Source organism: Ischnura elegans (assembly GCF_921293095.1).
Source record: "Ischnura elegans chromosome 13 unlocalized genomic scaffold, ioIscEleg1.1 SUPER_13_unloc_2, whole genome shotgun sequence".
Classification (NCBI taxonomy): Eukaryota; Metazoa; Arthropoda; class Insecta; order Odonata; family Coenagrionidae; genus Ischnura; species Ischnura elegans.
The window spans coordinates 3,901,620-3,920,526 of record NW_025791658.1 but is presented as its reverse complement, the minus strand read 5'-3'; the positions used below and the strand labels follow the sequence as shown (position 1 = coordinate 3,920,526).

At 40.3% G+C, this 18,907-nt stretch overlaps 1 protein-coding gene across 1 annotated transcript in view; it reads right to left on the bottom strand.

The window, feature by feature from the left end:
• Nucleotides 1-5,382: 5,382 nt before the first annotated feature.
• Nucleotides 5,383-18,907, bottom strand: part of LOC124172753 — a 33,286-nt gene continuing 19,761 nt past the window's right edge. The window contains exons 5-6 of the mRNA XM_046552240.1: nucleotides 14,317-17,651; nucleotides 5,383-5,908 (exon numbers count right to left, since the gene is read on the bottom strand). Of these exons, the coding sequence (XP_046408196.1) occupies nucleotides 14,376-17,651 (3,276 nt within the window). The 3' untranslated portion in view covers nucleotides 5,383-5,908; nucleotides 14,317-14,375. The remainder of the gene's footprint in view (nucleotides 5,909-14,316; nucleotides 17,652-18,907) is intronic.

Sequence of the window (18,907 nt, the reverse complement as noted above, 5' to 3'; positions counted from 1 at the left end):
GGGGTTTTTTTAACGTTATTTACCTCGTTGAGGAACATTTCGAAATCTATACAATTGTATACAATGTATTAATTTTATACAAAATGTATATAATTGTATAAAATGCATTAATTTTTATATAAAATGTATACATCCGTATAAAATGTATACATCTGTATAAAATGTATACACTTTATAAAACTGTATACAATTTATACGTTTCAATTTTGTATAAAACCCTGCATAAATTTTATACAAAATTCTGTATACATTTTATACAGGATTTTATACAAAATTTTCATAGGGGGATATTTGCTATTAATTAAATGAATTTCGTCAATTTCAATTCAATCAGTGGGATATTTCGGTGAAGTTGTAAAATACCAAAAACATTTCATAACGTCAAACTGCAAATGATCTTTTATGGAGATGGTGCCAATATGAATAAACGAAATTGTTTAGATACCTTCTAAATACATCCACAATTAACATGCGACGGAATTACTTCCAGGTCTACCTCCCAAGTGTAATGATTTCAAACACTCAAAACTCTGTGAATCGAAAATATAATTCGAAAACTCTTAAAAAAGCCTCTGCATAATGGCCGTTTTCCAATTCGCAATTATTCACTCTCCGTGCACTTTTCGATCGTCAACTTACGGATGTGACGACATCAAGGGTGGATCCAATCGGCGAGGGCGCAAGGGAACGAAGGGTTAGTGAGCAAGGGAGCGCGGATGCTCCCTCACTACCTTCCCCTCGTAGGAAGTGGACGTGAAAATGGCGGCAATGGAAAACTCAGAAATCTTGAACTGGAGTTGTAAGTAATTTTTTGTTAATTATGTGAAGGGAGAGCGTCCAATCGGTGCCAGAAATGTCAAAATACTAAGCAGTCTGAATTACAAACGTAAACAAACCGAGTAGCAGGGTGAAATTAAATCTTAAATCAACCACAAGATGTCCTAACCCGACCCTGCGCTTCACATTTCGTTACTGACAATAGTTCGCATTATTTCTGTTCACACTTTATGGCGCCAGTAGAGCATTTGTAAGGGAGCAGGGTGTAAGGGAGAAAGGGAACGAGGGAATGAGTGCATACTACGTGGATTGGAAAACGGCCACTGTCTCCAATACCGATTTCATAAAATTCAATCATGGTATGGTATGGTATTTGGAAGAGGTGACGGACAGCTGAGGTCATTAGCGCCATGAGGGAACCTTGAGAACAGTTGGTTTTTCATGAGAACTTGGAAGGATCAAATAATACATGATTCATATATGCATATAATCTTTTTTACGACTGTTCAAATGCATTTACTCAGGATCTTCCTAGCTGTTTGGACACAGATATTAATTGAATTTCCGACATATTTCTCGATCTTAATTCATTTCAATAGTGCTCATGGAAATGTTTAAGACTTCTAATTCTGACAATTACATCAACATTCCTCATCATCTTTTCCTTATTGCATCAGAATAAGCATTCAGAGTTGAAAATTTACAAGAGGATTGGAAAAGAGAGAACATTTCGGAGCATGCATTGTTGTATTGCCTGGTCCAGAAATTAACATACTCGATTCGATACTCACGAGTAGTTTTGAACTCAACTTGAGGTCAAAAAGTTCTACTCGCACATCCCTAGTCATTTGTGCCATAGGGGAAGGAGAATATGGAATGAAGGGTGGAGAGAAACCTGACATCGGTGTTAGCCTGCTCTTAACGAAAGGCGTCAAGGGGACCACGGCTTAACGTCCCATCTGACGGACGGAGTGTTGCGCTTGAAATGTTCTCCACACAACACTCAAACAGGGATCGGGCAGTCTTTGAAAATTCTCGGCCACTGCCGGGATTTGAACCCGAGCCCACTAAGGTGGGAAGCAAACACTCTAGACACCACACCAACCCGATCCCCTTCAATCAAGATAAGATATTTCCAGCCTAAATTTTAATTTGAGAGAAAAAGTGGACATTTTCATTAATTTTTTACCATAACTTAAGTTAAAACTTACAAACTATTACTAAATTGGTAGATTCTCTAAGTTCAGGTTAGACAGGTAAGAAAAAGAATAAAGTTAAGACACAGGCGTTCAGTTCCCTGTGCCAAGACAAGTAAACATCTTTAATATTCATCAAAAAACATAACAAAATGATTTACAAGTGATAAAAGGCCACCTTTAGGCCAAAAGTCATTGAAGTTCAACTCGATTTCTTAAACATCATAATATATGCACAGCTACGTCATAAGCTTGTCTTCAGCATGTTGTTTGTTTTATGTATATTATGCACATTACAAGACATTAAAGTGAAAGTTTGGGTTATCCCTGTTTTCCACTTATCTGTGCCGTCTTATCCCCATCATTAGCCCAGATAATCGGAAGTATGCTACAAAATGTCTGACCGCCCAAAATTTTCTTCAAAAAATTTCTTTACACGGTAAATTTCGTTACACGTATTATCGTTACATTGGACGAAAATCGTTATACTGAATATTTCATGACACTGGTATTCGTTATATAGACATTTCACTGTATATGCATTCAACATTCGTAAATCCTTTTTGAAACACCTTATATTTTCCTTTGAATAACCAAGGAGTCTTACAGTGCATCTCATAGGCCAAAAAATACAGTAATCACTGAGGCACTCACTAAAACATTAATAAAACTGTCAACGTCAAACAAATTCTGCTAAGCCTTTGGGAAAACAAACAATACTTAAGCCCATATCACACTTTCGTCAGACATTTTGTAGAATGTAGAGTTGATTTGTATAGTCACAAAATTTTGAAGAAAATGAAACATATTGCAATCAAGAGATGGTGCCACAATTCTACAGCCATTGCGAAGCCTGATAAAACTCCTGCACGTCATACGTAATGACCAATCATTAAAAAGAATCTAGTCCATCGTTGTGCACAATAAAATTCGTTTTCAAGCAGCCCTGAGCCAAATCTCTTCACAATTATAGACTATTCGCACACACGTAAAACATAAATATATTAAAATAATTTTGATTTACATTATAGTTAACCATCTTATTTCCTGACTATTACCGTATTTCCTAGGCCAGAAGACCCATAAAAGTGTCCCAAAATCAGCCCTCATTTTACGGATGAACGTCATGATTTTATCCTCTACCAACGCCAGCTGCTTCTCCAAGAACATGGTATTCTTGGCAACAACTATCGATAATAACAATGCTTTGAAACCAGAAAAAAGGCAAAAGGGTTCCACTACTTCTTGCTTAGTTTAAGGAGAGCTTTACCCTAAGCCATTCAGGGAGGAGAGTTAGCAACCCCTAATATAAATGTGTGAAATTCATATGCTCTTGACTTGGTTGGAGGAGAACTTTACCTTAACCTATATGTGGAGAAAATCTGGCCACACGCTACCCTGAATGGGTGTAAATCTTAAGCTTCTAGCTTCGTTTAAGGGGAGCTTTACCCAAGTCAAGCCTACCCTGAATGTGTTAACATCACAGGCATATGGTGTATTTCGAGGAGAGCTAAGACATTGCTTCAACCGGGTTTGACACCCTGTGATTACTTCCTGAGGGCATTTTGTTAAAGACAACGTTTGAAATCTGGTAATGTTTTTGGGTATTCTTCCGCGTTTATCCATTTTGCAGGGCAATATTTCGCCAACGTTCCAGTTGGCGAAATATTGTCCTGCAAAATGGAAAAACATGGAAGAATACCCGGAAAAATTGCCAGATATCATCATAATCTCCGCGGAAGCCTACTTGGAAACCAAAGACAACGTTTGCGTACATGCTTGCCTGGTTATGGGGAAAATTTGAGTATGGATGTGATATTGTTAGCGTCACTGATGGAGGACATATTGAACATCTGTAATATAAACTAGAGAGATTTGTAATTAAGTGGGTAAAGTTTCATAATCGTATGCCTTAAATTTTAATAAACACAGTGAAATATCTTTGCAACGAAATCCTGCGGACCACCGAAATACGTACGTTAAACTGTAATTTCTTTACATGGGAAATTTCGTTATACGGGAAATACGTTATACGAGAAATTTCGTTATACAGGAAATACGTTATACGAGAAATTTCGTTAAGCGGGAAATACGTTATACGAGAAATTTCGTTATATTGAACGAAAAATAATTTCGTCATACTGAGTATTTCATTACACCAGTGTTCGTTATATAGACATTTCACTGTATATGTATTCAACATACGTAAATCCTTTTTGGAACACCTTATATTTTCCTTTGAATAACCACAAAGTCTTACAGTGCATCTCATAGGCCAGGAAATACGGTAATCACTAAGGCACTCACTAAAACATTAATAAAACTGTCAACGTCAAACAAACTCTGCAAAGCCATTCGGAAAACAAACAATACTTAAGCCCGTATCACATTTCCAAATTTATTGGCCAATCCACTGGATATTGGATTTTGGTGCAACTGAGACACACACCAATTTCTAGTCCAATATCTTTTAAACAATATTGGACACAATTTCTTGCCCAATTTGGAATTTAGAACAGGTTCTATTTTCTCCCGGCCTGTCTCCAATCGGAAGTCAGTTTTGTTGACTCCTAGCGACCAAAACAAAAAGCTCTTTGCAAAGCATAAGGTTTGGCTGTAAAACATTGTTTACACGGGAAATACGTTATTCGAGAAATTTCGTTAAACGGGAATTACGTTATACGAGAAATTTCGTTATATTGAACGAAAAATAATTACGTCATACTGAGTATTTCATTACACTGGTAAACCTGATGTTTTGTCAGGGGTAAAAATCACACAAATGCTTGTACAACGTAAAATCATTAAAATACAATGGGAATCTCGAGCAGGACATTATACAGAGTTCCCACTCTAACTAAATTATAAAATTCACGGTTTATTCGAGGTTTTCACGGTCAAAATTTCGAAAAAATTCACGGTTTGTTGATTGGCCATTTTAGGCAAAAATATTGAACGTGTAACAATCACTGGTCGCACATTAACTGAAAATTTTAACAAACGCAACAGATGCTGTGAATGCAAATGCAGGAATCTAACGTCACATATCATTTGGAAAATTCATCTCCGGCTAAAGGTTGTGCGTGGGAAAATAGAGGGACCAGGGTGCCAGGGATGTTAAGAAGTGTCTGAAATTTCGCAAGTGTTAACGACTACCAGTAACCAGTCTCCATGCTTGGGTACTGGCTTAAGGTCAATATGCCGTCACGGCACACGGAGCAATAATTGTGCTTAGAATATACGTGTGCAGGTAAACGTGAGGACAGTGTCTGCATGTGACCTTGAAATATGATCGTCGTATCGATTTTTCTTTTGATCCGTCAATCGTAGATATAAAATCAATTTTGAGAGATTTTTAAGGTTTTAAGACGAAATTCACGGCTATTTCCAGGTTTTTTTCATGGCAGACAAAATTCACGGCTCACTCACGGATTTAAGATTTTCACGGTTGAGTGGGAATCCTGTTCGAACACTATTTTGACCAATATTGGTTTAAATATTGATGCGTGTCATAAGGAACGCAACGCCCAATATTTTTTTAAGTATTGCGTGCTGATTCATTGGCCAATAAATTGGAAAGTTTCATACGGGCTTTACAATGGACGCACACAAAAAATCCATCACAGATGCCTTTCAGGACTGAATATCCTTTGCACACGCATCAAATATTCAGATCGTTGTAAACATATACGTACAAGAACCGAATAACTTGCTAAATTTCTCAGTAGTATATCATTCCACAATTTGAAATGGACATCCGTTGGAGTTCATGGAGGAATTATTTTATTATGTGGTATAATAATGAAAATAGTTAAACTAATAATCTCACTGTGGAAGACGAACTTTCCTCTTGCCATTCCTTCCAGTGGTTATTCCACGATGGATGTCCAATGTCGAGGCAAGGATAATGTACCACTGCCATCTGTGGGTTGCTCCTAAAAATTTGAAATTATGAATTACATTTTCAAAGTTTATATACACTAAAACCTCTTTACATTGTAATGGAGGGGACCAAAATTTGAGAAATTTGATGTAAGGAGGTTCACTATAGAGAGGTTTCAAGTGATAGGCACCATTTTTTCATATCCTTTGGAAATGAAAGGCACTACTGTCTTTTAAACCTTTATATTTATGTGTTTAAACACACATGCATGCATCAGTGAAAATATATTTAATATGTATTTAATAAGTACAGAAAGCTACCTAAAGCTACATGATTTTTACCATGATTCGAGAGAAAAGCAAAAATATGCATGCATTAGTGAACATATATTTAACAATAAATAATTACAGAAAGTGAGCACTATCGAATGATTTTACCATGATTCGAGAGAAAATGATGTAATCCCTCTCAATTCAACAGTCACTTAAAATGATTGGGATAGTTGGATACCTTTTTTCTTATTTACTGTTTGGTATGCTCTCATATTAAACAAAATGGCCATAACTAATGACTAACATGAAAATTAGAGCATAATAATGTATATAATGGCAACGGGAATATATATGATTCGCAAATTGGCTCCAACTACTTCATTAGAAATACTGAAAGATATATAATATGCCAAAATTCATTCTCACTTGGCTTATTGTGTAGTTTTATGGGGAAACACAAGTGCTGCTGCTAGAGCATTCTCTATGCAAAAAAGAGCCTTGAAAGTTATGGCAAATGTGTCCATCAGGTCTCCTGGAAAGCCATTATTTCTAAAATATAATATAATGACACTACCAAGTATGTACATTTTTTACTGTGCACTATTTGTAAAAAAGAACCCTACCTTATTTTTACCAAACTCCTCGGTTCATGCCTATCTGACCCGTGGGAGTGAAAATATACATATCTTACAACAATTATGTGCCAAAAGAGGTCCACATCACTCTGCCTCGCTTATTTTTAACAAATTGCCTACGAGTATAAAACATATTTCAAATATTAATGTTTATAAGACAGAATTTAAAAAATTTCTACAGCCTAAGGGTTATTATAATGTAAATGAGTTTTTGTCTGATAGTTTATGACAACATGTATGTTTTGATGTTCTATGTCACATGTTCTGACAATGTTCTATGTCACATGTTTGACCCATAGAACAATAAAGATATTATTATTATTATTATTATTATAAGAAAAAAAAGAATGAAACATTTATTGCTGAAAATGTCATTCCATGTACGTAATCACGGCTGCATTAATGGTCTCTTGTTGTCTCGGTACAATTTGTGGAGGTGGTTAGGCCGTCTCGGGGTATCTCCTTGGTATGATAAGTGGAGGTTTTACGAGATAAAGAGATTCACTACAAAGAGGTTTGCCTATAAATTCAAATGTAAATCTGACGGGACCGTAGGGGTGGTATGAAGCATGGAGGTTTATGATGTAAAGAGGTTCACTACATAGAGGTTTTACTGTATTACAAACTACAAAGGTTACAAAACAGTTTTTTTTACAATGGTATAATAAAAATGGGATTTTTTTATTATATCATTGTAAAAAAATTTCATGTCATGTCATTTTGGGGTATGGCATTCCAAACCAAACCTAGAGCCATCACAATCAAAATCATGTGACATTGCACTATGTTCCGTAGATTGACGAAAAAGAGAGGACAGATATGTACATATGAACAAAATGAAAACATAAGCGCCTTTTTTTCCCATATATATTAAAACCTCTTTACATCGTAATGGAGGGGACCAAAATTTAGGCAATTTGATGTATGGAGGTTCACCATAGAGAGGTTTCAGTGATAGGTACTATTGTCTTTTAAGCCATCATATTTATGAGTTTACACACAACATGCATGCATTAGTGAACATATATTTATTATTTAATAATTATAAAAAGTAAGCTCTACTGTATGATTTTTATCATGATTTGAGAGAAAATGATGTGATCTCTCTCAAATCAACAGTCACTTAAAATGATGATAGTTCGATACCTTTTTTCTTATTCACTGTTATGCATGCTCACATATGGAACAAAATGGCCGCAACTTATGATTGACGTGAAAATTACGACATATTTAGATGTAAAAGAAAAAAAAATAAGTGTAAAGCATTTATCACTGATAATTTCATTCCATGTACGTAATCATGGCCGCTTTAATGGTCTCTAGTTGTCTTGGTACAATTTGCGGAGGTAGTTAGGCCGTCTCGGGGGTGTCTCCTTGGTATGATAAGTGGAGGTTTTACGATATGAAGAGGTTCACTACAAAGAGGTTTGCCAATAAATTTACATGTTAATCTGACGGGACCGTAGGGGTGGTATGAAGCATGGAGGTTTATGACGTAAAGAGGTTCACTACATAGAGGTTTTACTGCACTAGGGGCATTCAAAAAGAATCGAGCCGGAGCCCATAATGCCGAAACCAGTGACAGGATGATAATATCGTGTTGTGTGTAACGAGGTGTGGGTCCTAACAGGGAATGAGAATGCACAGCCTGACGCTAAAAAATAACTTATTATCACTATTTATTTTTACTAACGTGATGGACGAAGCAAGAAAGAATTAGTCAGTAGAATAGCGCAGGCGAAGAGGCCTTTCCACAAAAAGATGAACCTTCTTACAGCTGAGAATATACAAATAGAATTAACACGTTGCGTATGGATGGCGAGAATCCTCACCATATTTTTTCCCAAGCGTTCCGGACAGACCACGAAGATTATCGTCGTTTAGGCGCGTCAACCTAAACAATTTTAAAGCGTACAATACGTATTCGTTAGTACGTTTTCAGTTGTTGTTCGTTATTCATAATGAATTGATGCATCATAACGTTTGATTGGGTGGAGTTATATTCTAAACATAAGCTTTTTAACCATATTTAAAACAAAGGCATTACGCCCTAATAGGCACATATTTCCAATCTCGGCGTTCCTAGGAATTCAAATACCCCGGCACGCAACGTGTTAAGGAAGCAATTCGTCAGATGCTACGTAAGGAGTATATTTCTCTATGAAAGCGAGGCTTGGACGTTGACAGCGGCAGAGAAGTCAAGAGTGGACGCATTCGTAACGTGGTGTTACCAAAGAATGATGAAGATAACAAAGACCATGCGCATAACAGGAAAGTGCTACGAAGAGTGAGAGAAAAATAAAGTCTCCTTAAAACCTTAAGCGAGTTGGTCACTACCTCATGAATCATTGGTAAGTTTCCATTACGTACTTAAATGGATCGACCATGTAAGTAATGGGGAAGTGCTAAGAAGAGTGGTAGAGAAAAGAGAAGCCTCCCTAAAAACATTAAGCAGAAGATGGGATAACTTATGGGGATGGGATTATGAGACATGATTGCCTGATGAAAACAATTGTACAGTAGATTCCGGTTAATTGGGAGGTATCGGGACTTGTGCACTTTGCCCCAATTAAACGGCTGCCCCAATTAGGCGAACTCTCTTGTATATGGGCTTAAAAAACTTTGAAATGGCAGAAAGAAGACTAAAGAATGTTTGTAATGCAACATAAGTTTATTAAATTATTAATTTGATTAATAAAGCAGCGATTATATGTTCTTGGTACAAAAGCAATCTTAACCCTTAACCGGTGACGTGCGGTCTGAGAGACCGCTGCGTTTCTAAAATTATGAATATTTTCAAAATTAAGATTTCAAAACATCTATAATTCTCGTTAGCTTCATATTTTTTGCATAACAAGGACACCCCACTCTTAAAATTTAACGTTCCTTTTATTTATTTCTGTAAATTTGCAATTAAACTCGATTAGCGGTCTGTGAGACACTTACTAAGAATGCATCAAGAAAAGGAATAAGCGGAATAAATTTCATGGCTACTTACTACTTAGCCTTCCAAATTTAACATGTAAGGCCTTTTTTGAATCTGGCGAAATACTGATACATAAATATAATAATTATAACTCGAGTGTTTTTCGGCATCAGTTTTTTGATCCTGCTTCATATCACAATTTTTTTATGACAAATTGGTTGGTATTGGGAGTGTAAAAATTTTAATATAAGTTTTAGAAAAGTTAAGCATTCAAAGAAAAATCGAACAAAACAATGAAACTGGCGTGGCAATACTTTATGAATTTTTTATTTGTTGCGGTCTCTCAGATCGCACGTCACTGGTAGTGTAACAAGAATTGCACGTCACTGGTTGAGGGTTAATGATGCCTTATTCCCAACCTATTATCTTTGCACTGTGCATGAATCGTTATCATGCTGAAGTGAATAATCGGCAATGAATGTTTCTCGCAATTCAAGTCATGAGGAAGTGCTAAGAAGTCTTCCATAAAAACCTTAAGCAGAAGATGGGACAACTTAGTTGGCCACTCATTATGAGGCATGATGGTCTGATGAAGACAATCGTTGAAGGACTAGTGGAGGGGAAGAAGGGCAAGGGACGGCCCGAATGAGTTACATAGGACACTGAGTTATAAAGGGTATTAAAAAGAAGAAATACGTATCTATTAGAAGGCTACAGATAGGAGAGAGGAATGGATATTAGTTAATGAATATTAGTTTGCAGTAAAAGAGAGGAGGCTAAAACAAACATCAACCTAGGAAAGCATAAGCTTGAAGAGGTGAACGAGTTCTCTTACCTGGGAAGCCGAATTACCAGCGATGGACGGAGCAAGAAAGAAATACACAGTAGAATAGCGCAGGCGAAGAGCGCTTTCTACAAAAAGAAGAATCTTCTTACAGCTGAGAATACAAGCATAGAAGTAAGGAAACGATTCATCAGATGATACATATGGAGTGTGTTCCTCTATGGAAGCGAGGCTTGGACGTTGACAGCAGCGGAGAAGTCGAGAGTGGAAGCATTCGAAATGTGTTGCAATTGAAGAATGATGAAGATATAATGCAGAGACCGTGTAAGTAACGAGGAAGTGCTAATAACAGTGGGAGAAAAGAGAAGTCTTCCATAAAAACCTTAAGCAGAAGACGGGACAACTTAGTTGGCCACTCATTATGAGGCATGATGGCCTGATGAATACAATCTTAGAAGGACAAATGGAAGGGAAGAATGGCAAGGGGAGGCCTCTGAATGAGTTACAAATAGGACAATGGGTTATAAAGGATGTAATAGAGAAGAAATACGTATCTATGATAAGTCTAGCGGATGGGAGAGAGGAATGGAGAGCTGCGTCAAACCAATCTTAAGATTGTTTACTAATGATGATGATTGAAGAAGGATGAAGATAAAATGGACGTTGTAATGAATGAAGGATTCAAAGAAGACTTTGACAAATATAGAAAGGACAACAGCCAGATATCAGCTGAAAACCAACGAAAAGAAGATTAAGATATTAGTTTGCAGCAAAAGAGAGGAGGTTAAGAAAAACATTAAGCTAGGAAAACATAAGCTTGAAGATTATATGGATATTATGGAAGAGTAATAAATAGGTAACCTGGGAAGCCGAATTAACAACGAGGGACAAAGCAAGAAAGAAATAGTCTGTAGAATACTGCAGGCGAAGAGGGCTTCCTGCATAAAGAAGAATCTTCTTTCAGCTGACAATACAAGCATTAGCAAAAGCAATAAAGAAACAATTCGTCAGATGTTACATATGGAGCATGTTTCTCCATGGAAGCAAGTCTTGAAAGTTAACAGCAGCAGAGAAGGCAAGAGTGGAAGCATTCGATATGCAGTGCCACCGAAGAATCATGAAGATAAAATGCTTTGACCGTGTAAGTAACAAGGAAGTGCTAAGAAGAGTGGGAGAAAAGAGAAGTCTTTTTTAAAAACCTTAAGCAGAAGACGGGGCAATATAGTTGGTCACATTTTTATGAGGTATGATGGCATGATGAAGACAATCGTAGAAGGACAAGTGGAAGGGAAAAAGGGCAAGGGACGGCCCCGAATGAGTTACATAGGACTAAGGGTTATAAAGGATGTAAAAGAGATTAAATACGTCGCCATGAAAAGGTTTGCGGATAGGAGAGAGAAATGGAGCAGTGGGTCACACCAATCATAGGATAGTTGACTAATTATGATCATGATGATGACTCACAATGTCTCTTCTAGAGAATATTAAACATTCATCATACCACTTAAATTTTATTTTAAATATTTCCGCTAGCTCACACTACATTTCTTTGCTTTTAAACCATTTTTTTTTAAATTTGTAAAGAAGTGTGCAGAGTTGATGTACAGTGGAACCTGGATAATTCGAACTTCTTTAATTCGAAATTATACCACTCATTTAACGAATTTCTATGTGAACTTGTAAATGTTTAAGTCTTTTTTATTAACGATCACTCCCATTGTATTTTATTTTACTCTTTTACTATTATTTCATGTATATTTTAAATTTTTGATATATCTAACCCATCGCAGGCATTACCATATTACTGGTGATGGTTCAGCCGTTTCATATTGACGTGCCATATATCTGAATCAATGTACAGTGCAACCTCGATATAACGACACCCCACGGTGCACTAATAAACACTCGCTATAGCGAATTGTCGCTTTACCGGAGGTGGAGCAAATAATAGCCAATATACCTGTTGCAAACAGTTATACAGGAACAGGAGTGGTGTGGCGACAGATAAATTTCTATCCGATAAACGTAAGTATAAATCCAGACGAAAGGTGATGTTTTTTGCATCACTAAATTTCCTTACTCGAACAACGACTAACTCAATTATTGTCGTTGTTCGAGTAAGGAACTTACTCAAACAATTTATAAGCGCCGCACTGAATAAAAATCATGGAAAGCATTGTTTCGTCAATCATTATGCTAATGCACAACCGACGAAGTCATTTTTCTATGCACTTAATTAGTTCATTTACGTGATCATTCTATTATTTTGGTATTTTCCACTGAAAATTCAAAAATTAACTGACAAAACAGTATCGCGGTTATTTAATGCCTCAAAGGTTTCCATTGGTGTATGTTTATTGTTTCTGTACGTTAACCGGCAGTGAAGTGAAATAACGCATTACATTTGTTTCTACCGGTGGAAGGTTGTAAAACGTTCCCGCCTTGGAAGACTTTTTCTATCAGATAATGTAATATCTTCATCATCTACGGTAAAAAGTTTGCTAAGCTTGAAAAATGACGTGATTAAAATTACCGTTGTTGAAAAAAAGTTTCTTTTTGAGTGTTACGCTCGCGACGTATTTGAAATGAAACACCGAGTTTACCACGGCACTGCAAACGAGAGTTAGTTGTTCTGTGAGTTCTTCCAGCGGCCACCAGGGGATGCTCGGCTACCCACGTAACAAAAGAGAGCACCAGTACGACTCCGACCAATGACCCGAATAGTTCACCCTTGTAAATCCGCAACGGAGAATAAATACGTCCATCCGGACAGTTCACGCTGAGTATCATTGCTTCGTACATCCTACATCATCGCTAAGGCGCACTACCTACCTTTAGAGGCATCATTGCAAGAAATACCTCATACTGCAGGGGTTTTGTCGGGGAGTTGTATGTAAAAAAAAGTTCCGTTTCGTCTATGTTATATGACGCGGGGAATACTTCTAAAGATACTTATGATCGGAGTCCTCTCTTCCACGACTTCAGGTTTACACCGCAGGCATCACCAGGGGAGTTGTGAGGGGAGATAACGCTTTGGTGCTTCGCATTAGTATAATCAACCTTCCGCACTCTTAAAATTCTCGATTCGCAATCTATCCCTAAAATACTCCGCTTCAGGCTTGGGCGTAGCTCCTTTCTCAGAAGTTCCCGCAGATTTGAATGGGCAAAACCACCCGAACAAAGCTCCTTGTAACTCTTCATCGTCTGCATTCCTTGGGCGCTTTTGTTTTTTTTTTAATTTTGCAGAGCGAATAGGAAGATAAATTAATTTCGACACTCATATTACTCCTTTATTTTTATTTTCTCGCTTAGACGTGTTTGGTGTTTTTTTGGCCATGGTGACTGCCATCAAATGCTTTCTATTCACGCAACTCACGGACGTGCGGGTATGCTGCCGACTGCTTTCTGCCGCCCGAGGAACAAAAGAAGATTAAGCATTCGCGAATGCTAATGCCACAATATTTTCACCAAAATTAACTACTTATTTATCGAACGACAGTTTACCACATAAATTTGAGACTGAGCACTCCATTAACTTCATTTCTAACAGATCGCTAGCAATTACAGAGGTTAAGGAGTCTTGATGAAACTCTTCCGGCGGTGAAACCCTCGCTATGGCGAGAGCCTACACCAAAAGGGTCTCGTAAAAACGAATTTTTTAACACGCTTATTGTAGGGTCAATTGACGGTGCATCGGCTATCTCTCGTTATAGCGGGGGTGTCGCTATAGCCCGTACTCGCTTTAACGAGGTTCCACTGTACCAACTCATTGTTTTCTTATCCTTTGGCAAAGAAAGTATTCTATTCTATTCTATTGAACTTTAGTAAATACTAAGTACAAACCTTTAATGAAGCAGTCCGAGTACCATACAGACGCAAAGCATACTTCCAGCAACCATGTCTCACGGCTGCTCCGCCTCTTCCTTCCCATCATTCTCTTTGGCTGCCCTCCCTGGCAATCCGGCATTACTTCTCGTCATCGACCTCCCCGTAGCTGTGAACGTACCGTAACTCTCCTCACGTGCTTTCATTCCTTCTTCAGAGTACCCAGTCGCTCCCTCTCCATTTCCAGAAGGCAAGCGCCCCTCCCCGTCACAAACACCAGTCTCTTTCCCTTGATTACTCTTTCCGTCAGTGTTCGTGACTGTTTTTGAAGCAGCACACCCTTGTTCCCGCTTATTGTCACCCTCGAATGAGCTTACACAGAACGAACGTGCTTCCACCACGCTCGTAGAAGCTCTATTGTGATATTCAGAGGATGAACCCGTTCCTTTCTCGCCCTCAAAAGTCCTGAACCCAGGCACGACACTTCCATCTTTGTCCAAAACCGTTCTTGAAGCACTAGAACCATCCACCTTACTGTCATAGGAAAGGCAACTCGAGGTGGAGAATAAACTTACTTTTTTAAAGTCAACACCTGCTCTATAGTGACTTTCGTAGGGCGATTCCGTCTTCACATTCATTTCTCTCGCCTCCAACTCTGCAAAACACCTTTCCTCTACATCTGCAGCCATCGTTGTGGCCCTTGAACTATGATAACTCAGATCCTCACGCACAGGAGAGCGAGCAGAAAACGAACCAAATTTTTCAAGAGCAGCACCGGCCACGTCCTCCACTTCGGAGTCCCTCTCCACCTTACAGGCAACTTTCTCGAATGCCAACCTTTCATCCGTGCCCACAACTCCCCTCGAGTCACTTCTTCCCATCTTCTCATCACTCAGGGAAGAACCGACGGACACGCCACCGACGGCACGGACCCCGTTTTCCCGTAGAACCGAGGCCAAGCCCTCGTTAGCTCCAGACGATGCCACGCTCCCTTCCACATCCACACCGTCGTCCTCAAGTTCCTTCTTGATGCCGTCGGGAGAGATTAATCCGGCGAACACACTGAAAGAGCCGACGGGTTCCATGGAAAATGATGGTCCGCTACCATCCTTACTCGCAGAGACGGAACCCTTACTTTTTGACGTGGCACCACACTTTGACCCGAGTCCAGCATCCAGATTCGCTCTAGTGAGACCACAACCACCGGTGGAGGGACGGATGGGTTGTTCTCTTTGCAGCTTGTCCCATTCCTTCTCCCAAACATCCTCGGACGAATCCGTGTCGCAACTCCTCTCTCCCGACCACGGGGATATCTTGCCGGCCGCTCGCCTCGTTTCTTGAGCCTTCGCTTCTGGTTCTGGAGGCTTCTTCCGTCTTCTCCTCGGTGCGTCCTTGAGTATTCTCCCACTCGCCTCGACGTACACCGGAGCCGTATCCTTTGCCTGCTGGACCAGCCGGCCTCGCGTACTGCGATAAACAAGCTTTCCGGCAAACACATCTATCTGTCTGTCCAAGGAGCGCTTATATCCATCAGGTAGCCCACGAGGGCGTCCCCTTTTCTTTCCGACCACTTCCGCAGTCAATGCGTCGCTAGCCGCAGCAGCAGTGTTCTCTCCTTCCATCTCCTCCTTACTCCCCTTCCTAGGCCTACCCCTCTTGCGCTTCCCCGACACCAGGATCGTCCCACTCTCACTGCCACAGGCCGAGTCCACGTTATCCTCGACTTTCACGCATTTCTCAAGCATATCGTTCGAAGAGGCGGCAGCTTCACAGTCTTGCACGGAAGGAATTCTTCCGCTGCCGGCATCGGGCTCGCAATCCTCCACCTTTACGGTCGTCCTCCCACTAATAATAGAGGTTTGGTCCGAAAGTTCAAGTGTAGAGCTGCCGTTTCCAGTATTTCCCAATTTAGTTTCCGTGAGCATACTCCTTGCACCGAAACTAGTACCCGAGACACTTGGGTCCTCCCGCGAGTTTCTCAATGTTCCCCCAAAGACTCCACCGTGCCCACTCCACAAACTTGGCCCTGCAACGGCAACGTTACTCGGCCCTGCGAGAGCAACATGACTAGGCCCCGGGCCATTTTCCAAGCCCTGATGCCCCCTCTGATCTTTTGAACCGGAGGACCCGCTCCCGTTACCAACTTTCCGGCAGCATTTCTCCTCCGAATTGCCCACATTTCTGTTTTCAGGGAAGGTCGTGGACGGCACTTCTTTGGCCTCGGCGTGAATCGCGTTAACAGGATTGATCTTCTTCGACGCAAAGCCGCATTCCTCAGCTTTTAGAACCTCAGGGACTTTCTTCAGATATCCCTTCAGAGTAGCTGTCATTTTATCTTTTATACTGGCATTACCCCCCGCATTCCCACCGCCAACGGACACCTTATCTCTAAACCCAACGTTACTATCAACACGGGAACGGGTGGTGAGGTCGATAGTTTCGACAAAGGGAGCCCGATCCTCTCCGCTTGCGGTGAGGTCGATAGTTTCAACAGAAGGAGGCCTATTCTCTCCGCTTGTCGCAGATTTGGCTGCGTCCCCAATCCCCTTCTCCGATTCCGGCACGAATTCCAGCGACACGTTCACCAATTCCCTCGACAAACCGCACGCAACTTTGTACTCTGCATCGCCGCTCTCGCTCCCCTTTGTGCGCTTCATCACCATGACGACCCGCTGATTGCCGACGTTCGCGCCGGGGAGCACGGCTGCTCCGGACACATTCGGTGCCATTCCACTGCTGCCTCCAGCGGGTCCTCCCATCTTGTTCCCCACGTTTCCCATCATCCCGCCATCCCCGCCACCGTTTGGGTCCTTATCGTTCGGCCTAACCGTCCCAGCACTCCTGACGGCTTCCCCCACCTTCCCTTGTGGCGAAACGGAGCCGATTTTCTTTAGTTTTCCCTCCTCGTTAATCTTCTTCAACGCTTTGATGAGCGCTCCGCTCCTCCCTCCGGCACCGTCGCCGCTCACCTTGACACACACAGTGTTGCCAACCTTTCCAACCAAACTGATCCCCGTTGAAGATTCGTGCGCCAACCTCGAGACTTTGACACATTTTTCGCCTGGACTCGCGATGTTAGCAGTGCCGACATGGGAAGCGGACGGAGTTCCCTTCTTCAGTTTCTTGGGCATCTGCGACAAGGCTTGGGCGGCGCTTGCCACGTTCACAATCTTCGGCATACCTCCTTGCCATTGACCCTCCGCAGATGATGCCGCTGGCTTCTTCTTCCGCGGCTTAGGTGCTGCACCGGTCCCCTTCTGCTCGTCCTTTCGAGTCTCCCCCTCCAATTCAGACTCGGCATCATCCACGGGCAGACTGGCCGTTCCACTATTGGAAGCGTCCTTCTCCTGTTCCTAAAACACGGTGAGGAATGAGATAAAAATAGGCTAGTTAATATTTGCGGGTGTATTTAAAAATAGGGTGGTTTCCTATCTCTATATTATTACTACTGTATAGATACCTTTTTCTCAACTTATACGCAACCAAACTCTACAAATGAGGTACCACATGGCACAGAATTTATCAGAGAACATGGGACGGCATATCTTACTTCCTAAATATTGCTATTGTTTCCTAAAATTGGTTTTAAAAAATGAACCTTGATATTTCTCTTGGGGGATGAGGCGATCCACCATCTTGACATCATGCACTTGCTCCATGGTACAGATCAAACCTTTATTTCAGGATATTTAATTGATAACAATTTAGTTTCAGATACATATTATTATATTTTTTGCAATATAAGGCGCTTTCAACATTATATTTTTGGCAATATAACGCCCTTTCAACATATTATTTCAAGTTAACACAGAAAGGTCTTGGACTCAACATGTACTCAGTCTATGGCAAACCATTTTCTGTCTCTCTTTCTCTGGCACCCTCTTTTCTTTGTTTTCGTGTCTAGGTTATGGTAGAATGTTCGGGAGGTAAACCGGTTAATATTCCTGACATTAACGGTGCACAAACTGATACATTTGTTCATTTGCAACAATATCTCGCATTCTTTAAATAACTTTTGTCAAAATGCGGCTGATTCCACACTCAAGCCTCCTGTTGATATGTAAGTATGAGTCATCATGTGCGTTTAACAGAGGATAGTGTAATTACTTCCAATGTTGTGTTTAAAGAGGTCCTCTGACCTCTATTTGTACATGAACATTTCAATTAAATTTGTGCATAAGACCCTGCCTTTTTTTCTACATTTTAAAATTAGAAACGCGCCTATCCCTCTGTGGACCTGCATTGAAAAGAGCGGGGGAAGCCCGCTGGGAGCGGGAGCATCACGAGCGTTATTTTTTTATTGCCTAAATCGAGAGTTTATTACTCCTGTAGTACGCATTTCACCCTTTAAGTTTTTTAAATGACGATATCAATTTTTCGCGATGAAATGAAAAGTGAAAGTTTTCAAGCGCACAAAATGTAACAGCTAAGTATGAATGCTGGGAAAAGCCCGTGTGACATCATTCTGGTTCTGGCTGCCACTGTGTAAGGCCACCTATGTGCGAGGCCATGAGTGCCGCTGTGATGCAGGCTGTTAGTAGGTAGCAGAGTACCCTACTAGCAGGTAGCGCAGGACTTATAAAGGATTATTATTACCCTATCAAACCAA